The following is a 25732-nucleotide window of genomic DNA, read 5'->3' as shown; positions in this document are numbered from 1 at the left end:
CCTGTATATGATGGCACCACAGTGGGGGGGGGGGAGTAAATTGTGGTGTTACCTGTATGTGACGCCACCGGTCCGGCGGGGGGCGGTAGTAAATTCTGGTTTTTAACCTGTATGTGACGTCACTGCACCGGGGGGGGGGGGGGGGGTAGAGTAAATCCTGGGGGTAGAGTATGTGATGTCACCGCGCCGGTGGCGGGGAGTAAATCCTGGTGTTACCTGTATGTGACGCCACCACGCCGGTGGGGAGGCAGGCCAAAGTGATTCCTTGTGTTACCTGTCTGTGACATCACCATGCCCCCCCTCCTGGTGCGGTGATGGGGTGTTGGGATGCGTCACAAAAAAACTTTAAAGAACTTTAAAGGATGCTGGAAATCAGAAACTAAGACAGAAATTGCTGGAACACCTCAGCAGGTCTGGCAACATCTGTGGAGAGAAGTCTGAGTAAAAGTTTCGGATGCAGTGATCCCTTAATCAGAATTTCAATCATCACGGAGTCCAATGGGGTTACGTGACATTGTTGGCGTGTTACATCATCGCCCCTACCACACCTGGGGCAGCTGAACAATTGTAGCTTGGCAGGGTGTCCTGGCTTCCACCTTTCAAATAGTGCAATGCACGATCGACCAATGAACACAGTTTAAATCCGTAAAGATAGATCGGAAAGATTAAAGGGTAGCAAGAAAAACTGGAAATGCTTGTAAGCTCCCAGCAAAACAGTTTTTACAGCATGGATAAAGGCTCTTTAGCCTGTCGTGTTCAGACTAATCATCCATCAATTCTAATCCCATTTTCCAGCACTTGGCCCATACCTTTCTATGTTGTAGCTTTGGCTAATGACAGCCTTGTGCATTTTCTATTCTTTTTCTTCTAATTTCAGCTCAAATTTACCTTTAAAATCAGAATTTACAAAATAGCAGTTACACTGCGGAGCATTTTGAAATAAGGTTAACAAGGTGTAGAGCTGGATGAACACAGTAGGCCAATCAGCATCAGAGGAGCAGGAAGGCTGACGTTTCGGGCCTAGACCCGTCTTCACCTTGTTATCTCAGATTCTCCAGCATCTGCAGTTCCTACTATCTTTGAAATAAGGTTGACAGCTTTTAGGTTATGGTTGTTGTTGACCATTGTCCCAGCAGCTGCCGTGTTACTAAAACAAAATACTGAAGACAATGAGAAATCTGAAGCTGAAACAGAAACTGCAGAAATATTCAGCAAGCAACAATGGAGAGAGAAATAGTCAATATTCTTAGTCAACAAAGCTGAAAAGCTGAAGATATAAAAGATTATTGAAGTGCAGATGTGGGATGAATAAAAGGGAGAGACTGAGAAAGAGTTGGAGGTAAGTGGGGTTAAATGACAAAAGAGCTAATAGTGCAAGGTAAAATGAGATGGTAATGGTACAAGAGAAAAAATGTAAGATGCATCTAGAGGTGTAAAATGAAATTTAAAAAAGACAAATTTATCGAAAAAAGTGTCAGCATTGACTGAAAATTGACCAAAACACCTTATGGAAGTCCTTAATGCAAAACTTGTGGTTTCTCATCCAGGTGTTCCAATGAGCTGATTCTTCAGTGACTGGAGCTTGTGCAAATCTGTAGAGCTTTTGTTGGGGTCAAGGTCTATTAACCTTGGAGGATGACTTTGAGCAGCTCTACATTTAGAGACATTGATAGTAAAGTGCAACATCCCAGCATGGTAGTTGACTGAATGATATCAGCAAAGTGATTGAAGGAGGAGATGGCATGGGATTCTATATTCTAAAAGATAGGATCAAATGTGCCCCTATTGTGTGAAAGCATCCCCTTGGTCAGAGACTCCACACTGCTACAGACTTGACTGGTGCAGCAGTACTTTCCTTTGAGAAAAGAGTTAAGTCTCCAGCATTTTCTTTATTTTGTTACTTTCTGACTACAACTGACTATAACATATCTGTCATCTCCTCAAACAATTTGTGATTCACCACTGATGCATAGTGGCAGCAGTGTGTACCATCTACAAGATGTACAGCAGTACCTCACCAAGGGTCCTCCAACAGTACCAGTAAAACACAAAACCTCTACTATTTAGAAGGACAGGTGGAGCAGATACGCCCTGGCAAGTTCTTGGCCAAGCCACACACCAACCTGACTTGGAGAAATATTGTCATGCCTTCACTGGTGTTGGCCAAATTCCTGGAACTCTGTCCCTAATTGTGGGTGTACCTACACCCTGAGGACTGGGTTCTGAGTTCATCAGCAGCTCAAGAACTCATTTCACCACCTTCATCTCTAGGCAATTAGGGAAAAGCAACAAATGCTGGCCTCGCCAGTAATGCAAGCATCCCATTAAAATGAACTAAAATATTAAATGTTATGAACTTGAAAATTCATGGTAACTACTTCTAATTATTTTCTATTTATTTAGATATGTGGTCATTTTATCTTTAATTAAAAACTTCAGATTTTACGTACCATATTTGCTGGATCTATATTGATCCAAATTAGCTCTAACTGCCTTTTATATATACCTTTACAATATTCCACGTCTCACGCTCAACCACCTCAGGGATTAGCTCCTGTCTGATATAATTTTTTTTAAGAGTTCTTAAATACGTCTTCCGTTTTTGATCATGATCTGCAGAATGGCATCTCTCTCCTCTGACGTCCCACTTCGCTTTTAGCAATTCACTTTTATTAGTATACTTGGGAAAATATCTTCCTCGTCCTTCCAGTGGTATTATTCTATTTTCTCATACTCCCTCGCCACTTTTATTATCATGCTGAACATCTTTATTTCCAGTATTTTCATACTTATTCTTATAGGTCCTGTTCTATTCAGATTTCTTTACTGAACATGACATATTAAGCTATTAGTTTACTTACTTTTCCATAGAATATACTTGAAAAAAAAATCCCCTCATCACCAATTTCTTCTTCCACTAGATGGCAAAAGATATTTGATTTTGAAACCACCTCAGATTCTCAACATTTTGATTTTTTAGTTCAGCTAAAATAATAGGATGAAATTTTCCGCAAACAACTACATGCAATTAATAAGAATGTTTCTTTAAAGGTTTGCACTGAGGAAACATTGGAATTTATCAGCAACACAACTTAAGAATTAATAAATATTCAAATTCTGCTGGCAACAATTGGGGGAGCAAGGATTAAAATATTTAGAAGTAAATATGAACTCTTCAAGTTTTCTTCATAATAATATTGACGTGCAAAACTATCTCAGCTCCTATTGTCTCATGGAACCTTTTTAATCACAATGTTCAATATCATACCTAGTGCAAGAAAATCAATATCTGCAGTAAGTAAAGACATATTCTCAATGCCTCTGCAGATGACTAGGTATGTTCTATTTTAATGCTGCCTGTTAGTTCGGATTGAAGATAAAGTGTCTCCTGTGCCACATAAAAATTAAAACGTGGAACATCTTTCACAACCTCAGCACACATAAAGTTTGACAGCCAATTAAGTACTTTTCAATTGTCGTAGTGAAGGAAGTCGAAGTGTGACAAGTACTGTCATATAAACCGACGTTTTCCCACCTACCATCAGTACTGAGGGAGGGTCACCGGACCCGAAATATTAACTCTGATTTTTTCTTCACAAATGCTACCAGACCTGCTGAGCTTTTCCAGCAACTTCTGTTTTTGTTACTGTCATATACAATTTGTCGTGACTTCACTTGGTTTTAGTCCTAATTTTGAAAGCCAGTTTTAGATCTAATTATTAAATCAACTCTTAAAGTTGGAAGGGGTTATTCAATTAACTGTTAATACCAGTCTTTAATAAGAAGGCTGTAATGATTCAATGTGATACAGAGGGAATACTTCTGCCAGAGTTTCTGTCTTTCAGATGAGAATGACAGTGAGGAAGAGACACAATAGACAGACACACCATAGGAAGGAGGAGGCAATAGATAATGATGTCTTAAAATGAAGCCTAGCCAGTTCAAGTGAACTTAAGAAATCACGTGTCATCATTCAATTGCCTGGAGAATAGGATTGCTGGAGTCCCAAGCAAATGGCAACAAAAGATCACCTATTTATTTATCACACTGCTGTTTGTGTTTTCTCATTGTGCAACAAATTAGCCTGTTCTGAAGAAGGATCTCTGGACTCAAAACTTTAACTCTGATCTCTTTCCAAAGATGCTGCCAGACCTGCTGAGCTTTTCCAGCAATTTCTGCTTTGTTTGGATTGTGATTTCCAGCATCCGCAATTCTTACGGTCTTTTAAATTGGCCACAATGTTTGTCTGCATGACTATAGTGACTAGGCTACAAAAGTAAGCAATTGGTTGTGAAGTGTTCCAGAACTTGATCATTGATACAAAGTTTGAAAGAGAAATTAAATCTATCTAACCCAGACTTTACCGGGTTGGTTCATTATTTTGACAAAAATATTGTAGATATAATTGAATATGTTCATTATGGACTTATAATTGTCCAGTCTTTCAACAGCTTTTACATCAATGCATATGGTTTTTGCTTTGCATCAACAGCAGAACTCCAAAATAAATAAAAAGTGAGGTTGTCAAAATTATATCCATCAAAATCTTGAATTAGGCAATCTAACAGGAAAATTATTTTTAATTAATCTGTTTGGATCTTTAATGACACATCTCCAGTATAGTCAGACTTGAGCCTGAACCTCTGTGCCAGAGATAGGAACACTACCGCTGTGCTGTGAAAATACTTCTAGTCAACCTCTTCAATCATGTTAAAACCAACCTCTGGAGCAGGTGGGTCAGCCACGCCAGAGGCTGGAACATAACACTAGCTCTGTACTATAAGACCCTCCACTGTGCTTAGTACAGTAGATATTTTTTCATCCTTCTGGGATATCTGCTGCCAGGTCCATATTGGAACCCAGCATTGCGCCAGGTCGACTGCTGCAAGCTAGGAATTGCTTTTCGCAGTTGCATTATGGGATGAATTGCCTTGGAGGTGGCCAACAGAGGCACATTGGTATTTCAATTTGCTGACAGGGACCTGGAGGTCGTGGCGGATGGGATAATGAAGAGGAGAGCTGCTTTCTTTCCTGAGTATTGCCAGATGAGACCATGGTACCTGATCTTTACCCAGCTTGGTTTAAATTTGCCACCTAGGCCATGCAGCGGAGGGAAAGCTTGCTATAGTGGGAGAGAATAAAGACCACTCATGGTCATACTGAGACGAACATGTCCAGGCAAGCAAATTAGATTAATTATCTAGTGTTGTGGTACTCTCCCATTACCAACACAGTGAATATGCTCTTAATATGCCCCAACCTCTACATATTTTATAACACATTCTTTCTCTTGCTACTTACAGGCATTAATAACTTCATTCAAATGCAGAAGCTGACACAGGAATAGCAGTTAGATTTATCAGAGATACTCAGGTAAGCTGATTCAAAGTATGGAAGAATCCACCGTTACTGACTACTGTACTGCCTGCAGCATGTGAGCATCTGGCTACCTCCCTAGGCAAGTTGGCAGCCGCCATGGAAACTGTCCAGCACACAGTGTCTGCCGGATATATGTACAGATCTCTGCTCCATCGCTTAGCAAAGCAGTAGAAGTATGAGGGTCCTTGACCTCGCTGCAGGTGTCCCTTCCTCACAAGAAGACAGGGGGTACCGACATATGCAGTTGGACATCGTACATGTGGTAGAAATAATGCAAATTTCTTTCCCCGCTAGCTCCTCAACTCACCATTGCCCAAAAAGGCCCATTGCCTATAGGATAATGGTGTGGACATGCAATAGGTGGGAAGTAAGCAGTTCTTGCACTTTGTGAAGGCTATGGAAACCTGGAAGGTGTTTTTGACTTGTGTTTAACAGCTATTATTAGGCCTAATGTGTAATGTTGAAAGATATGGTCAAGAATCCTAAAGGTCGGGACTTTTAGCCAACACAGAAGATTAATGTATGAGATCCACATTAGAATTAAGTGATAACAAATGTCTTTAACTATACTCGGTGAGTGCCTGTTTCGTGCTATTACCCTTGAAGGACCTCACATCTCACAAAAGTACAGCATGGTCAATTGGAGAGAAAAAAAATTCTACCCACTCCAGATGTGGTGGAATCCATTTATCATTTCCATTGCACATCTGCAATTTAAATGGAGAAACAAGATAACACAGGTAACACTTCACATAGCGAGTTGCAGGTTCAGCCTCTCAGTCAGGCCCTATTCAGGAACTTGGAAAATTCAGCCTTGGGCCGGGACTTTATTGTATATGACAGTAACAAGTGTGGTGTTGATTGCCTACCGGACATCATTTCTGCCATAGCAGATGTTCTAGTGCAATCATATCCAACTGCAAGCAGAAACTCTCGATCTTCTGGGGTCAAAAGTTCTCATGCCATTCAAGGGCCACCCAGCAAGATCACTCACAGCAAGCAACTAGCTTGTGGTCATCGCTCCCAACTCCCCACTGGAGATGGCTCCAACTCAGCAAAAGATGGCTCTGCACTTAAGTGATGTCTCACTAGACACTCTGCTCCACACCATCTGGGCCAGAAAAGAAGACTTCCTCCTCAGTGATGGGTGATAAAAAAGTCATCCCAACAGATCAGGATGACTTGGAATGAAATCACGCAGGAGATCAGTGCCATTAACAAACACATAAAGGAGGCATGGAAGAGGATGAATGATCTCCTATGCTCTGGAAGGGTAAGTTTCACCATCTTTCACTCAGTCTAACTCTTTCATTATACAGCTGGCCTGCCAGCGTCACCATGTACTGAAGGATTCATACCAACCTCATGCTGTCTGCTTCCCGGGCACAGTGTTTTCTACTCACTTCCTGGGGATAGATCACCACCAGCAGGATTATGCATGCTTATTAAATGCTCCTGCATACATTCCTATCACATTGAATCCTCTCTGTCAATGCAGAACAAGCTTCCAACAACAGGAAGGAAAGCATCAAGACAGGTATAGAATCATCACAGAATCCCTACAAGGTGGAAAGAGGCCATTCAGTCAGAGGGTGCCAGGTCCCTGCATCTTCACCACCTAAGAAGACAAGGAAATCCTGCTGCTGGTTGAGGATTTGGACTGATTATGAGCAGATGGAGTGATTGGCATTACAGGGGGAACCAGACATTGCAGTCTGCTGTTCTCAGGTGTGCACCAGTCTCAGCCATTCATAGAGTTATAGAGTTATACAGCACAGAAACAGACCCTTTGGTCCAACTCGTCCATGTGGGCCAAGTTTCCCACATTAAACTAGTCCCATTTGCCTGTTTTTGGCCCATCTCCCTCCAAATCTTTCTAGTCATGGACCTGTCCGAATATCTTTTAAATGTTGTAACTGTGCCTGCATCTACCACTTACTCTAGCACTTCATGCCACATGGTTAGGATTCAGCATGTACTGCATGACAGGGTGCTGAAAATAGATTCAACCTGTATGTAAAGGTTTATGTATCTTCACCATTCAATTCTTTCTCTTCACTTGTACAGGCGCGAGTAGTCAATGGACAGCAAAATGAAAGTGAATACTGCTGCTGCCCAACAGCACTGTTGCATCCTCCAACAAGTCCAGGTTCAGCAGAACACTCAGTGGTTGTCAGGTATGCTATCGGACCTGCACTTAACTTTGCTGTAGCCATGGGTGCTCAACATCAATGACAAGGTGCCCCTTAATCTCAAAGAGGCAGACTGGTGCCAGCAGTCACCCACAGGGAGGAGGAGAGGCACAGAGACATACCGGGAACTTCATCTCAGGACTTCCAGATGTGCTCTGCCCTATACCTCCCCTCTGCTAGTGACCCTATGCTTGTAGCAGATCAGCCCATCAGAAGTGGATTTCTCCCGCACGGGGCTCTCTAAGCCTCAAGCCCCTGACAATACTTGCCAATGTCTTCACAGTCACTACATCATAAGCCATCCTTCTCCCTTGCTGTGAATGTTGGGCCTACACCTTGATGTAGTGAGAGGCAGACAAGGTAGGAATCGTTAAAAGGGCACCTTGTGGCACGGGTGTTTAAACAGTGCATATATTGTGCAATAACGTAAACATATAGTTGCTTTCACTGTTCTAATGTTTGCCGTACTCTCATTTCCCTGCTAGGTGCCTACATGATTGAAGCCAAAGAAGTGGAGCATCTTTGCCCAGTACAAAGAAATTTTGCTTTTCCCTTGGGATACCTTTGAATGTTTATCTCCATCAACAGTGTGTGCCTGTATTCCCTCATGCATCCCAGTACATTGTAGGAGCCTAATATTGTGCAGGACTGTGGGGAAAGGAATAGAAGAACGTAATAAATTGCATCACATAGGATTCACAGGCTGGGGTGTTTTCTCCAGAGTAAGTGCTTTCTAATCAGCTTTCTATTCAGCGCAGTGGCGTCCCAGGATATTGCTGCCCTCTGTGAGTCCTGCCCTCTGTGCGTAGCTGCTGCAAGTGCACACAGTTAACACAGTGCCTAGAGATTTCTCAATGAGGCTTCCTGCTTCAAAGTTATCATATCACAAGCAGATTAAAAAAAGGACTTTGCTTTCATTGCAAACAATTGTTAAAAATGAAATACTTCTTAGTCAATGAGGTATCTTAAACAGAACTGTAAAATTAAACATGTGCATGCTGTTCACTTCTCCTGGAAACAGGTCCCTGCAAGGTTGGCATTATACCACAGCCTTCTATCTGGGACTTGGAGGATTGCATCACCTGACCAGTCACACCGCAGACTCAGACTCTGCAGGCACGAAGGGAATGGATGACCACCAGACAGAGCAAGAGAGATAGGTGGATAGTGCAGGAATCTCCTGTGGCCATTCCCCTGCAAAACCGAAACACCGTTTTGGATACTGTTGAGGGGAATGACCTCTCAGGAGAAAGCAGCAGCAGCAAGCTCATTGCACCATGGTTGGTTCTGCTGCAGAGGGGAGAAGTAAAAAGTGTGCCAGGGCAGCAGTTATAGGGGACTCAAGGGGATGCTATGTTGTCTCCCTGGTGCTGGGGTCAAGGAAGACTCAGAGCGGGTACAGGACATTCTGGAAGAGGGAGGGTGAACAGCCAGTGGTTGTGGTACCTATCAGTACAAACAACATAGGTGAAAGAAAAGGATGAGCTCCTAAAAAGCAGAGTACAGGGAACTAGGAAGGAAGTTAAGAAATCGGACCTCAAAGGTAGTTATCTCAGGATTACTACTGGTGCCGCATGCTAGTCAGGGTAGAATTGACAGGATATATGGCATGAATATTTGGCTGAAAAATGGTGTCAGGAGGAGGGTTTTAGATTCCTGGGGCATTGGGACTGATTCTGAGGGAGGTGGGGTCTGTACAAATTGGATGGGTTACACCTGGACAGGACTGGGACTGATGTTTGGGGCGGGGGGGTGGTGGTATGTTTGCTAGAGCAGTTGGGGAGGCTTTAACCTAATATGCCGGGGGATGGGAACCTATGCAAGCAGTCAGAGAAAGAAGGAGCAAGGACAAAAACAGAAGGTAGAAAAGGGAACAAGAAAAGCGATAGGCAGAGAAACCAAGGACAAAATTCAAACAGGGCTAATGAGAAAAATAACAGCAAGACAATGTTAAAAAGACAAGCTTGAAAGCTTTATACCTTAATCCATGGAGCATCTGCAATAAAGTGGATGAACTAATCATGCAGATAGATGTAAACAGGTATGATATATATGGGATTACAGAGACGTGGCTGCAGGGTGCCCAGGGATGGGAAATGAATGCCCCAGGGTATTCAGTATTTAGGAAGGACAGGCAAAAAGGAAAGGGTGGTGGAGTGGCATTGCTGATTAAAGAGGATATTAACACAATATTAGCTCTGACAATGTGGAGTCTGTATGGGTAGAGTTGAGAAATACCAAGGGTCAAAAAACATTTGTGGGTGTCATATAGAGACCCCCAAACTATTGTGGTGATGTTGGGATTGGCATTAAACAGGAAATTCAGAGACATGTGATAAGGGAATATTGGTATCATGGTGAATTTAATCTGCACATAGATTGCGCAAATCAAATTAGCCACAATGCCGTAGAGGAGGAATTCCTGGAGTGTATACGGGATGGTTTCCCTGACCAATATGTGGAGGAGCCAACTAGAGAGCAGGCCATCTTAGTCTAGGTACTGTGTAATGAGAAGGGAATCATCGCCAGTCTAGCTCCGTGAGAGCCCTTTGGGGATGAGCAACCGTAACATGATAGAATTTTTTTATCAAGATCGAGAGTGAGGTAGTTGATTCAGAGGCTAGAGTGCTGAATCTTAATAAAGGAAACAATGAAGATATTAGGCGTGAGTTGGCCTTGATAGATTGGGGAGAGTTACTTAAAGGGATGACAGTGGATAGGCAATGGCAAACATTCAAAGAATGCATGGGGGAACTGCAACAACTGTTTGTTCCTGTCTGGCACACAAGCAAAATGGGTAAGAGGGCCAATCCATTGGGGAGCACTTAGAAAACAGTGGCAGGATCAAACAGAGTCAGCATGGATTTATGAAGGGGAAATCATGCTTGACAAATCTGTTGGAATAGTGTGAAGATGTAATTAGTAGAGTTGACAGCAGGGAGCCAGTTGATGTTGTGTATTTGTCAAACACTTTCTGAAAGTCCAAAATCTTGTGTAAGAGATTATTGTGCAAGATTAAAGCACATGGATTTAGGGGAAGTGTATTGAGAAGGATAGAAAACTGATCGGCAGAGAGGAAACAAAGTGTAGGAATTAATGGGTCCTTTTCAAATTGGAAGGCAGTAACTAGTGGGGTGCCACAGGGATTGGTGCTGGGACCCCAGCAATTCATAATATATATTAATGATTTAGATGAGGGAACAAAATGTAACATCTCAAAGTTTGCAGATGATATCAAGTTGGGTGGGAGGGTGAATTGTGATGAGGACGCAGAGATCCTTCAGCATGATCCGGGCAGGTTGGGTGAGTGGGCAAATCGATGGCAGATACAGTGTAATTTGGATAAATGTGAGGTTATTCACTTCGGAAGCAAAAACAAGAAAGCAGATTACTACCTGAATGGCTGTAAATTAGGAGAGGGGAGTGTGCAGTGGGACCTGGGTGTCCTTGTGCACCAGTCACTGAAGGTAAACATGCAGGTGCAGCAGGCAGTAAAGAAGGCAAATGGTATATTGGCCTTCATTGCGAGAGGTCAAGTACAGGAGCAGGGATGTGTTGTTGCAGGTATATGGGGCCTTGGTGAGGCCACATCTAGAATATTGTGTACAGTTTAGGCCTCCTTTTCTGAGGAAGGATGCTCTTGGTGTCAGGGGAGTGCAGCAAAGGTTTACCAGGCTGATTCCAGGGATGGCAAGACTGACATACAAGCAGAGATTGACTAAGTTAGGATTGTTTTCGCTGAAATTCAGACTTCAGAATTCAGAATCTCATAGAGACTTATAAAATTCATCAGAACGAGACAGGGTAGATGCAGGGAGGGTGTTCCCGATGGTGGGTGTGTCCAGCACCAGAGGTCACAGTCTAAGGATTCGGGATAGACCATTTAGGATGGAAATGAGGAGACATTTCTTCATCCAAAGAGTGGTGAGCCTGTGGAATTCATTACCACAGGAAGTAGTTGATGCCAAAACATTGGATGTATTCAAGAGGCAGCTGGATATAGCACTTGGGGCAAATGGGATCAAAGGTTATGGGGAGAAAGCAGGATTAGGCTATTAAGTTGGATAATCAGCCATAATCATGATGAATGGTGGAGCAGGCTCGAAGGGTCGAACAGCCTCCTCCTGCTCCTATGTTTCTATTGCATCTCTTCTTGGCATTAGACTGAGCATTCCTGACAGGTGTCAGAAGTCAGATTTTGAGTGGATAGCTCTTACCTCATGGAAGCCTGCTCTGTTTTACTTCTTCATGCTTGCCTTTCCATTTGTCTATGTCCCACTAAAGCTATGTACATTCCCTGCATCATATTGGTTGGTTATTTTTGTCAATGTATCTCATGATTAAATCATGTCTCCCGTTTAACCTTATCTTCATTTCCACTTTGTTACTTGAATGCACTGACCATGCCAGCTTTTTCATCAGTGAGCACTGAATCTATGCTCAAATTATGACTTCCAAATTTCAAAACTTCTCTGGACATCTTAACTAACTTCTGCGTTGGACCATATTCTAAGCCTTAACTGCTATGACTCTGACCTGGTATTATGTTACTTAAATTTTAAAATGACTTTGTTCAGCGTTCATTCAAATCACTGCGTTTATCTGCTGAGCTTCATGACAATCCTACCAATTTTCCAGCTTTATTTTGCTGCTGTCTGGTCTCTAGCTAGAAATTCACTTTCCTATGCCAGTGTATCATCCAAAATGCCAACCTTCAAATAACTTCTGGATTTATAGAACCTTCATATCTGTCTCTGAAACGCGACATCAGTTCATTAATGCCCCAAAATGCTTCATTGCATTCAGGTTAATCTTACCCAACCACAAGACTTCTAACTTTAACTTAACTCAGCACTGAGGCTACAGTACATCTGCCTTGTCTTACCATTTAGCCAGGTACAAAGCTAGGCAGCTTGTTACATTTTCCAGTAATGATCAGTCATGTTGCTGCACAGCATGATGCTATATCAATGCTATAACCCACCTGCAGCTTGTGCCAACAGCTTATGCAGCACACTGCATGTGCTTCAAACAAATGGCCATGTCTCAAAGTGTAAAGGGTCATAGTCCTCAGTCAAAAGGGGCTTGCCTTCAGTCAGGAGCTACCAGAACTGTAGTCAAGGATGTAAGCAATCTCAGTTTAGGGGCTCAAACATGATTAGGCAGGCAATAGAGTCAATTGAGCCAATAGAGTCAGGGTGTCAGTAACATTAGAGCGTGTTCAGTCTAGGGATTTGTGGTAGGTCATTCAGGAAGCTGCACAGAGATTATTCAGGGTCTGGTCACTCATCATTCAGGGCTGTCAGTAAGTAGAGTGGACCATAGTTACTCAAAGTGGGGTCTGTTCATTGAAAGGCAAGGGGTGTTACAAGTTTGAGGGGGGGACATAACTAAACTGTACATCTCAAGCTCAGGGGGTAAAGTGGGAGATGAACAGTTAAATAAATTGGTTGGGTGAGAAAGCACGGAAGATCAAAGCCAAAAACATACAACATCAACTCCATACCATGTTGTAATGCAGATAAGGCCTAGGGTTTCATTGCAGTACCATTCAGACTGAAAACATTATTTAATCTTTGGATTCTCTGCTTAGACAACCAGAGGATGCCCCATGGCTATGAGATGGATGGTGAAAATCCACATGAGCTCTAATATTATTTTGATTAGAAAGACATTCTTCAGATGGCACAACATCTTCATCATCCTGCAGCCCAGAAGTACAGCCAAAGCACTCAGGCTGGACATTGTTGTGAATGTTGTTCAATGGAACCAAGTTGGATGAAGTCGTTTTTCACTACCTGTAAATGCTTTGATGCTGCTGAGACCAGCATCCCTATATAATTCAAACTGAAAGTACAGCTTAACAGTTTTATTAAACAACAGGAAAAACATAAAAAGATCAAAATTAAGATTATAAACTGAGGGACACCTTCATGACTTTTTCTTTCAGTCAAGTAATGCAAAATTTCATGTTAGTATGGGCTTTATGGACAGGATGGCTATTGTTCAGAAAAGGTTAGAACATAATGTGATGCTAAGGATCACTAGTCTCCATACTTTCATTTTTGAAGTTGCTTGTATAACAACAGCAGCTCAGAGCTGATGAAATTTGAAAATATATTTTAAAATGTAGTAATATACTTCCAATCAAGTTTCAACTGTGCCACTTATGTGCCTTCAGAATTTTTTTTTTTTTTTTTTTTTTTTGGTTTGCCCTTCCACGTCATCTAGATACAGTACCAGAGTCCACAGCTGGGGTAGAGGCAGCCTGCCCTCTAGTTAATGTTGTTGACCAACATTTTGGATGGAGATCTTCAGGAAGTTGTGGCTAGCGGCCTCAGATGTGTGAAAGTGCTGTGGCAGGATAGAGGTCACCCTCCTCTGCTTGAACTTTAGACAGAGTTGGAGGTTGAGGGCTTGTGCACCTCTGGAGTGTGCCTTGTAGACTTCTAGGATCCCCAAAGAGTTTCTTCCTCTAGCTGGGTGCTTACTGACACCACTTTGTCTCCTTGTGAGGAAGGGGCACTTGGAGAGAAGTCAACATCCCTCTCTCCCCATCACCTTGCTAGGACCAATGGCTAGAGCAGGTCCATGCATGTATCCAGCAGACGCTGAGTATGTTGGACTTGGGTGTCAATGGCAACTATCAGTTTGTCCAGGGAGGCAGCCAGATGCTTGCACCCTGCAGGCAGTGCAGTACAGATAGGGTGGACTCCTCCAACCTTCAATCCAGTTTGCCGAGTGTCTCCAACAGTGCCTTCTTTCGAAGAGGTGGAAGTGGAGGTGGTGTCTGGACAGACTGCTCATTCCAGAGGCTGTGTGGGTATTGCTTGTTCTTGCAGGAGACAAGAGAGGTATTGACTTGTGAAATGATATTTGGGCGCATGAAAAAATTCATTCTCGGTGCTGGTAATGAAGAATAGCACAGTCCTTGACAAGTAATCTTTATTTGGTTGTCAGACATGGAAGTCTCAGCATCAGCACATGAGCAGCTACTGACATCTCCCACTAAGACAAGATTTCTGCCCTTATAGAGTGCGGAGATGAATGTCAGGTACCCCATCACCCAGCTTAGCTCTCTGCCCTATTGTGGGCTGTGCTCACCTTGAATTAGACAAAGGGATGGATTGAATCATAGAATCCCTGCAGTGTGGAAACAGGCCCTTCAGCCCAACAAGTCCACACTGCCCCTCCGAAGAGCATCCCACTCAGACCCATTCTCCTACCCCTGATTTCCTGAGTTTAACCCACCTAACCTAAACATCCCTGGGCACTATGGGCAATTCCGCATGGCCAACCCACCTACCCTGCACATCTTTGGACTGTGGGAGGAAACCAGAGCGCCCGGAGGAAACCCACACAGAGGAGGGGAGAATGTGCAAACTCCACACAGACAGTCGCCTGAGGCTGGAATCAAACCCAGGTCCCTGGCGCTGTGAGGCAGTAGTGCTAACCACTGAGCCACCATGCCACCCCAAATTGAATGAGATGAAAATGGTTTGCACAGCTGGTAGCCCTGATGGAGGTGAGGTGGGGGTGAGAGTGCGAGGGATGTGTGGTGGTGATGTGCAGAATAGGCAGTGAGTTTTTTTTTAATTGATTCACTCACAGGATTGTGGGCATCACTGTATGGCCAGCATGTATTGCTCACCCCTAGTTATCCTTGAGAAAGTGGTTGAACTACCTTTTTGAACCGCTGTAGTCCATTTGGAAAAGGTACATCCACAATGCTGTTAGGCAGGGAATTACAGGTTTTTGGCCAAGTGAGTGAAGGAACACTGGTATGTTTCCAGGTCAGGATGGTGAGTGGTTTGGAGGGGAGCGTGCGAGAGCTGGTGTTCCCATTGTACCTGCTGCCCTTGTCGGTGAATTTGAAGGTGCTATCTAAGGAGCCTTAGCAAATTTCTGCAGTGCACCCTGTGGATGGCACCTACTTCTGCTACTAAGCTTCAGTGGTGGAGAGACATAATGTTTATGGATGTGATGGTAACTTGCTTTGTCCTGGATAGTGTCAAGCTTCCTGAGTGTTGTTGCAGCTGCACTCATCTAGGCAAGAGAGGACTATATCACATTTCTGACTTGTGCCTTTAGATGGTATACAGGCTTTGGAAAGTCAGGAGTTGAGTTACCTGCAAGATTTCTAGCCTTTGACCGGCTCCTGTAGCCTGAGTACCTATATGGCTAGTCCAATTTAGTTTCTAGTCCATGATAACCTCCAGGATGTTGATAGTGGGGTAATTCAGTGATCGTGATACCATTGAATATCAAGAGAAATGGTTAAATTATTTCTTGTTGAAAACGTTCATTGCTTGGCTCTCGTGTTGCTCAAATATTACACAAGTGACACAAGCAAGTGATTGGAAGAACACAGGACATGCGGGGTTAGTTGTCTGGGGTTGTGGTACCAATGAGAGCACTTGAGGGAAGATAATTCAATGTTTATGCAAAGTCCAGTGAGGCACTGAAGATGCAGAATTTTGCCAAATTTTATTGGGTGACCTTGTTAACATTTTATTCATTAATTTCCCACCTGATTGCCAACCAAGTTGATAGCATGGCCAACAGATAGAAAGATAAACTAGCAACAGTGGCTACAGCCAGGGACCCTTGTGAGCTCAATAATCAAGAGTGAAGGAAGATTGGGGACGTGGTTGGCAGTAGTGGAGGAACAGCCAGTTGTTGGAGGGAGGGGGGAGGGGATTGGAGGTGGGGAGGTGTTGTGTCTAATGGCAGATTAACTAACATGGCAGGAGTGAGGCCAGCTGCCACAATTGCCTTGGTTGGTAGCTGGGCAGGGGGCCTGTTGCTGACAGACCACAAGAGTGTTGGAAAAGATACTAGAAAAGCCAGCAGTTCCTGCCTCTTTTCCGCTGACAGGTTTTCTGACCCCAGGGAAGCTCTCAGCAGCAATATACTTCCAATTGATTTCCCCACTGCACTATTCAACCCAATTTATTATGTTGGTAAAGTAGCTCAATTTCACATATGTTAAAATAAAAGCAGCAAGTACATGCTTTAACTGGTTTCACTTCACAACATTTTTGCTATATTGCACATCACGTTAAATCTGCATCCACTGCTTCTCAATCCTTGAGTGGGAACAATTACTCCCAATTGATTCTATTCAGATCTCTCATGATTTTGAAGACTTCTATCAGATTTCCTCTTTGCTTCCTTCTGTCCAAGTAATACTGTCCCAACGTCTCCAATCTGTTCTCATAATTGAAGTTCCTAGAATGATTTTTGTGAATCTCATCTGTGCATTCTGCAATGCATTCACATCCTCACATAATATAGCACCCAGAAGTGCATATAGTGCTCCAGCAGAAGTCTAACAAGTGTCTTATACAAGTCCAATACAACATCCTTGCTCCTGTACTCAATGTCTCTATTAACAAAGCCCAGGATGATGTATGCTTTATTAAAAGTTCTCTCCACCAGTCCTGCCACCTTCAATGATGCGTACACATATACACCTAGATCCATCTGCTCTTGCACTTATTTAAGAATTGTACCACTTATTTTATCTTGTCCACCCATGCTGTTTATCATGAAGCATAACATCAAAGTCTACATGTTAAACTTCATCAGCCACCTATCTCCCCACTCCTCCAACTTTTCTATGTCCTATTTGGAGTTTGACATTGTTCTCCTCACGGGTTATAATGCTTCCAAGTTTTGATCCTAGATTTTTTTTCCCAAATAGATTCCCTCACTTTGGAAAGAAGACATTGATTTAATTTTTTATTTAATCACAAAGATTGATTATTAAATGAAAACTTCAGGCATTAACCAGGTTTTCATCTTTCTAGGCTGGGTACTAACTATTGTTGCAAAAGTTTGGAAGAGATAAGTAAAACAAATGGATGTGTCAGGTTGATTTTGGAAGTCAGCAGGATAGATTTTAACAGGTGATGGTGAGTCAGTAACCTGTTTTACACCTTATTTTTGTTTCCCTTGATGGAGGAGAAATATAAAATGGGCTGCTAACTGCTATCTCCCATTTTACACTATTGAACAATGTCAAGAATTATCTAAATCATCTGTATAGTTTGGTTCAGAAGAAAAAAAAACTTTCAGAAAGCTTCAGTGATTCTAAAGTCACTTTCAGATGGAATCAGTCTTATGTGACTACGTCATCGTTCCCCTCTCAATTATACTAGCTGCACAAACAACTGTTTCTATTTGAACTCAGGCAAAAATGGAATAAACTGTTTATTAACCAGCACCTATGGGATCTGGAGTGTGCCAGTTGATCAAACATTCAGGATAATTAAGAAGTATGCATAACTGTGGTAAACCCTAATCAAGCGAAGCTTCGAGACACCAATATCCCTCAAAAAATCTATGTTAAACATCACGTACCTCCTAAAAATCAATGTCAGAACATACACTAAGTAATAAAAACATAATGCAGGGGTATTGACATCATTGTTATACTTCATTAACAGCATTAAAACTTGGACATCGCAGTAGATCACAGTCTTTAATGTATATCATTTTTGCTGGTTTATCAAGAGTGATAGTTGATAAGATGCCGGTTAAAACAAAGTTTGCTGTACACCCAATCATTCCAGAATTGAACAGAAATGTTTGTAATGATCTTTACATAAACTATTAAATTAATAGCAATCAGAAACAAAATAAATTTTAAATCCTAGTTGAAAACTGAACAATCCAAAATAGACATTCATGCTAAACAATGATGAAAATATTCCATAAGCAAGAAATATTGGGATTTCTTTCTTGTTCTATTGTAAACTATTGAATGTGTAATAATGATGTTAAGTAATGTAAGGGCTTGTAATCTAGTCAAACGTTTTGCTATAGTCAGCAAGATGCTTGGTGATGAACAGTTTGATTCTAGAAGACTTGAAGGAATAAAATTGTAATAAAAATAAATACAATATGAATAATCATTCCACTTGTTTATATTTCCAGTTATGCAAGTATTTGATGACATTCAAGTAATCATTTTAAGCTCCTAATAATGTTGCCAAAAGCAAAATTTTCCCATCTCCATTAACATCCCACATTTACCACACTTTTGAATCTTATGTTTGTGGATTTTCAGTCGTAAATTGGCACAATAATAAATTTGAATACCATTGCAACAAGAAGTCTAATACTCAATACAAATCCTTGATACCTCTAGCAGGTGCTGCATATTTATTTGATGTGTATAAACCTTTGCATTAGTCCTTTCAAGCTAGGATTGATAGTCTGTAGCCAAGACACTACGCTTGTATCAAGACTATGTACTTAATAGATCAGGTAATTTATTGTTGCTCCAGAGTTCTGAATTTTTAGAGCTATTAATTTTCATCTTCAGATAATAATTAGATGTAATTATGCAAACAGCATGGTATATTCAGGACAGAATCAGAAAAAATGTCTTTTTTGGATGTTAATTACATTAATTTCAGCTTTGATAAATTGTTATAGGAGGGAGATCACAAGAAGAGAACAAATGGAAGCAGGATTTTGTTAAAATTTCAAAGTAATTATAATTTTTAAATAGGCTACAACATAGGGCCAACAGTACAGCTGTTTCACTCTACTCAATTTCTCATCTCCATATGACTGAGAGCAAAGTGGAAACAACATTAGAGGGAAGAATCATTTCCATCATCAATTATGGCCTCCATGTAGCCAATTCTGTTGCACTGTGAAGACACCAGGGTAGATCACCAACATTTTAGTTACAAATTATCCTTAACCCAGTTATGCGAAGAAAAGGATAAAGTAAACAATAAAAAAAATTCAGCATTTGCGAGAAAGAAACCTTGATGAATTTTGCACCTGCAGAATCAACACATTTTATGATAAAATAACAGACTTTGTGAAAATGGCAAAATTTAGTACATGGGTCTAGTAAAGACTAAATGGAGACTACATGAGGACAAAAAGACAATACACTTTCTTTAAATAAAGAAATATAAAAAGCAAGATAGAAAGTTTAAACCATAATCTAATACAAAGATAAGATATGTGGCTCAAATGTCGCATTTTGTTATAAATACCAGGGATTGGAGAGCACATCCAGGGCAGCATCTGCTAGGACATATGCTCCAGCAAATACATACTACGCTATTGGATCATTAGAGGCTTTATAGTCAGCAGATGGTCAAATATTCAATCACTACAGCAATACTTGTAGCAAGATACCTGAATAAAACAAGGTGAGACTTCAAATCATAAATGCAAACTAATTACTGGTGTATGAAGCTGAAGTATCAAAAGAATGAAAAATTTGCATTTTTGGATGACAAGAATAATTAGCATTTTTTAATGTTACTCTTTCCAACAAAATGCAACATTTCTTTAAATTGATATAAAACAGCAAATGATCCTCAGTACATACAAGAAAACATGTATTACAAAGTATTATAAAAATAAAAAAACTTACAAAATACAAATGGAATTCAGATGGTATCAACTTATAAAGGAAAATATGTTAACTGCATAGTTTAAAATTGGATTATTGTGAAGGTAATATTTAAACTCACACAGGAAGGTAGATGTTAACTTGGTTTGAACCCCTGTCATATACATTTTCCATGTACCCTTACGTTGCTTGTGTTTTAGATGTTGGATTTTCTCATTCTTTTCCTACTTTAGTGTTTCCTCTTTCCTCAAAAGTTACTACCTGAAGTATTCTTCATTTTGGTGAAAATTCTCCAAAATGAGACGTTAATTTCAGCAGTCAGTATTAAAAAAGGTCAGGAGACCAAAAATGTATCAGCTGTTAGGTCATGAATTTGAAAAGACTGTGTTGTTATAAAAATAACATCTTTATAAGGATTTGTCTGAAATTCTTGCAACAATAAATGGAATTGTCAATGTAGGTAATGAACATTATTTTCGTGATTCTAAATAGGTGTGAAGAAATATATAATGTATTTAAGTTACTAGAGCCTTCATTTTGTTTATTACATCTGTTAAACATAATGTGATATTAGATATGTAATGAGAACTGTCTCTTTTATTGGCCTTTAGTGGGAAGCCTATTGATCATATGAATTACTGTTGAAAACATACAGCTAGATTTTTCAAATTCTAAGCCCTCCCAAGCATCAAAAAAGAGAATGTTTAAATTTCTTCCAAACAGCTTGTACTCTTAAATACCATGTTTTCAAACATTGATTCTGTCAAAGAATGAATTACAGTGCACTAATTGCTTCTAAATTTGTCTTTGCTATTTTATAAATATTATTTTCATCCTTAATGAATTCTTTGCCAAATCGTTCTGTAAGCAAGGATTTTCCTACAAATTCAGTGCTAAAATCATTTTCCAAACTGATTCCAACTCATTGCTAAATAGTTCCACCCTACTACCCAATTTATAACATACTTTGCAATACCAAAGATCGAGAAATATTTTGGGCCTGAACCTGTATTTAAGCCATACGAATGTAAAATCCATTTTTACTTCTTTGAAGGCAAAACAAAGGAATAGAAGACTAGGTCCAACCATTCCACAACATAACCATCTCTGGTCTTAGTGATGATCAAATTCAAGTGTTATAAATGACACTGCAAAAATAGTGGAAAAACAATTAAATCTATTAATGTAAAATGGAACTGTGATGATATTACAATTTTTTTTAAAATATGGAATAGCTCATTTACAAAATTAATGGTGGGGTGATGACGTTTATTTTCAAGTTAAAAACCCCTGACCACAGTCATGTGGATTTTGGGGAGCAATAGTAGTGGCAAGAGAGAGAGAACTGGTTCCGTCAATCTACGGTGCTGTTTAGGTCCATTCCACGACACAGCACCATTTCAATACTTTACTTCTAAATGAGCATATTTTCAGACTGCCTGCATTTTTTTTAATGTCAATGTACTCTCGACTAAGTTAACTCTAGATTGGCATCTACAACAAAGACCACAGATATAGTTGCATGCTTAAAGGGCAACTTTACAAAGAACTCAGTAAGAACGAAAATAACATTTGTAAAATGGTAAAGACAATTAATGCATTATAATCTATTCTTTGATAGAATTTATGTTTGAAAATATGCTATTTAAGAGGATAGAGAGAGATGGGCTACATAGTGGCTTAGTGATTAGCACTGCTGCCTCACAGCACCAGGGACCTGGATTCGATTCCAGTCTGCATGGAGTTTGCACATTCTCCTGGGGTCTGTGTGGGTTTCTGCCAAGTGCTGCAGTTTCCTGCCAAAGTCCAAAGATATGCAGGTTAGGTGGGTTGGCCATGGTAAATTGTGCCGTAATGTCCAGGGATGTGTATGCTATAAAGGTTAGCAAATGTAAATGCAGGGTTATGGGGAACAGATAGGGGTGCTGGGTCTGCAGGATGCTCTTTGGAGGGTTGTTGCAGACCAGATGGGCTGAGTGGCCTCTTTCCACATGTAGGGATCTTTCCACAAGTAGGGAAGTGGAGCAGTTTAGGCAGGGAACTCCAGAGGTTGGGCCAAGACATATGAAGTGATTGCTACCAATTGTGGATTGATCAAAATCAGGAATGCATAAGAAGATGAAATTGGATTATCACAGAAATCTCAGACGGTGGTAGAACTGGAATAAGTCTCAAAGATAGGAGAAGTCATTGAAGGATCTGAAAACTGAGATTAGAATTTTAATATTAAGGAATTTCAAGGCAGAGATATTGTAAGTCGGTGAAGGCAATGGATGTAAATGAGAAGTGTGATTTAAGATATGGAAAGGGTAATTTTGAATGAGCTCAAGTTTATAGAAGGTGTGAAGTGGGATGTTGCCCAGAATAGCATTGAAGTAGTCAAATTGCGAGTTATTAAAGATGTGTAGTAGAGGGTTTCAGCAGAGGATGAACTGAAGTTGGGCAGAATCAGGAAACATAATAGATGTAGAAAATTCTGAGCTTAGCAATGAAGAGAATGTCACATTGGAGGTTCAACTCAGGGTCAAAAAGGAAACTAGGAGGTGAACAGTCTGGTTCAGCCTTATGCAGTAGATAAAACAAGCAAATTAGGCAGCAGCTTGTGAATAGAAACCAAAACCAATGACTTTGGCCTTCCTTATATTAATTTCAGGACATTGCTGTTCATCTGATTCTAGATATCAGGTAAGTAGTGTGACTTATCAGGCCATAGAGCGGTCGAAAGAGATGGTGGTGCATTAGAGCTGGTTGACCGTGTATGTGTAGAAACTGACTTTTGTTTTCACATGATATTTCCAAAGCACAGTATACAGAGATGAAATACTAAGGTTACAATTTGTATTCAAGTGCAATGTGCCTGCTATGTCATCATTGCTGTGATGTCACTTTAATCTCTTAACTTTAATGGGGTAAATGATTTGGAAAAAGAAGCCAAGCTAAATTTAAACAATTTGCTCCTTTTGGGATTTCTAGTGGACTTCAAGGAGCAGGCATAATCCCAGAAAGATTCTTTGGGCCTTCCCAGTCCTGGGCTATCTCTCACATATGAGACAACCCTCAATACTTACTATTAACATTTTGTTTTGATTTGATGTTATTTCATATTTATACAATTAATATATTGGATGATTAAATATCACCTCAAGTGAAAATATAAATCCAATAGAAGTCTAATTTCAAAAAAATACATTGCAAAGTATCTTTTGATGATATTTTCAAGTAAGCTGTAGTATACTTCTGTCAAAATAATATACATGATTTTAAACCATTTAACATTAATTTAAGAAATAATTTGATTTTCTGAGTTCAAGATAGATGCATGATTCCCAAACCATATTGCGTAGCATTTGATCATGTAGAAAGAAGTTCGTAAAATTATTGCCGCCCATCCTCTTTAAAAACCGATTGTATGATAACAATTATGTTTCTTAAATGTGCCTACTCAACAAGTCAAAATACCATGAAATTCAATTTTACGCCTATTTGACTCACGCTGATTTGAGCATGTATCAAAAGAGTTGATAAAGACCCTTTGCAGACCAGTTTTACATCTGTGACTTTGAGATTTAATTGCTGAATTTACAGGAACAACACTTGAAAATTCCCTGGCAAGCAGACCATTAAGCTAAAGCCTATCTTCCGCCTCTCTGATTTGCTTTCTTCAACACTCTCTGGTTGCTGGGTGCTAAAACAAACCAAAGCTCTGTTTACAAAGTCTACTATTACAATACTCCCACCAAATATTTGTCAAAAGTCAGTCCATGCAAAACTATAAATGCATTAATCACAGGTGTGGAACTGTTATAGCAGGGTAGTTCTTTGGTGTGCTTCTCTAGTCTGAGTTTATAATTCAGGTAAGAGCTTTGAAACAGCAACAACCTTTTTGCTATTTTTATGCAAGATTTCCTAAATCATTTTAACTGAAGTTTTTAGCAAACGTTGTTGTTTCAAATGTAAGGGTTAATAGTAGCATTGAGAAAGGCTCAATTATTTTTAAAATTTCTAATTTTCTAAAAGCTGTATTTGAAAAGACTTCATGCCATTGTATGGCATTTGTAAAATCAAGTTGTGAGTATCAGAGAAGGATCAATTAGAAGTTAGATTACTGTTTCAATTGATTAATTGGTTTATAAATGTAACATAGGTTTCTTTAAATTCTTACATTTCGCTATTTTTAATTACTTTATTAATGTAATATTTTTAAACAGTGCAAATGCTATCAATAGAGCTCAAAAGCAACTCATTTATTGAAATGATATTAATGTTATTGATAGTGGTTTCTCCTTGTATACTTTTAATTTCATTATTTAATTGATATGCTCTTTTCCCATGCATTAAAAAATCCTGACAAATACTATGTATAAGTATTTTTTTTTAATTGTGTTCAGAGGCTGATACAAGACAGAACCTGAACCAAGCTAAGAAAGTCATGGCAGCGGGTGTGATCAAGAATATGTCAGATTTTAGGCTAGTTCCTACCTTTCAGCTTCCCATGCTAAATATCAATGTTCATCAAGACATGGATTTCCAGGAAACATCTGAGGAAGAGGAAGAATTTGAAGACGACAGTGAAAACAAAGAACCAGAATCTGTCACCAAATGCATTGAAAGTGAAAACTGGACTCCTGCATGCCAGTCACTAAATCCTATAGAAAACACAGACACCACATTGCAGCTACTGAGGTTTACTGATTTAATCAACAATGATATCCAGAAGTACTTTGGCAGAAAAAACAAGGATGATGACCCTGATGCTTGCAATATTTATGAAGACAGGTTTTCTTCTGGTAAATCAGGGAGAGAACTGTACTATGCAGATCTAATAAGAATTGCACAGGACGGAGATCAAGAGGAGGAGGAAGCTCATGTACCTTTAACATGTCCCAGAGAAATAGATATACAGGCATTGAAGTTAATCTGTGACAGAGAAAGCATTAAAAAGTTAGGACCCTTGGCAGAACTTTTTGAATATGGTTTGCACAAGCACATGAAAGAAACAATCTTGAACAGAAGAGACAGCAAGAGACAAAGACTAGATAGAAAATATGCCAATATAATCCCAATGCACAGTCGAAGGCTTCCTTTATCTTTTTGGAGAGAGCCCATTTCTGCTATGCCTGGCTGTGTCCTTCACACCTGTACACCTGACTTCAGTGATCTTTTAGCCAATTGGACTTCAGAATCAAATGGACAAGAACTCCAACAAGTTACCAGAGAAATTTCAACTGAAGTAAATAGATATTCAATGGAATCAGAATCTTATCAGGTTGTATAAAGTAAATGTTGTTTGTCAATGAATTTATATGTCAGGTTTTTTTTAGTTCTGAATCAGCCTGGAATTCTTTAATATTTTAAAAGTACACATATCTTTCAAAATACTAAAACAATGTTTGGTTTTTCTAATGTAGAAAATAACTAAGTTTGTTTTCAATAATTTTTCAAACGCATGTTTGAAAGTACATATTTTGGCACTACAGAAAAATTGAAATTATCTTAAAATTTCTCTAAATTAGCTTTAACATTTTTCTTACATTTCAAATTTTGCAAATCTTGCCAACATTTTAGATATGAAATCCCTAGTAAAAGTATGCAATTTGAAGTGTAATGTTATACATTTGTATGGCTGATGTGTAATTACATTGAACATTACATTTAATAAAAGATTAATCATAACTGGGGTATCTTTGGGTAATCTGTTGGCATGTGTCGATATAGTGAATTTAATTTATTAGTGATTATCTTACATTTTAAAATTTCTAGCCATCTTTTCAGT

The 25732-nt window shown here is 39.9% G+C and overlaps 1 protein-coding gene across 1 annotated transcript; it reads left to right on the top strand.

Moving 5' to 3' along the window:
- Window positions 1–23753: 23753 nt before the first annotated feature.
- On the top strand, window positions 23754–25234 carry LOC125485636 (protein PERCC1). The gene is made up of 2 exons (XM_048609279.1): window positions 23754–23813; window positions 24348–25234. Exon 2 carries the CDS (start codon window positions 24389–24391, stop codon window positions 25232–25234), a length of 846 nt encoding a protein of 281 aa, XP_048465236.1. The 5' UTR covers window positions 23754–23813; window positions 24348–24388.
- The last annotated feature ends 498 nt before the right edge of the window (window positions 25235–25732 follow it).

Source organism: Rhincodon typus, chromosome 21, assembly GCF_021869965.1.
Source record: "Rhincodon typus isolate 14 chromosome 21, sRhiTyp1.1, whole genome shotgun sequence".
Classification (NCBI taxonomy): domain Eukaryota; kingdom Metazoa; phylum Chordata; class Chondrichthyes; order Orectolobiformes; family Rhincodontidae; genus Rhincodon; species Rhincodon typus.
Note: the sequence above shows the minus strand (reverse complement) of the source record. Positions and strands in the feature narration are given on the sequence as shown.

Bases quoted from the DNA above. Each gene is read 5' to 3' on its own strand.
- LOC125485636 (XM_048609279.1), top strand. From the start codon at position 24,389: ATGGCAGCGGGTGTGATCAAGAATATGTCAGATTTTAGGCTAGTTCCT.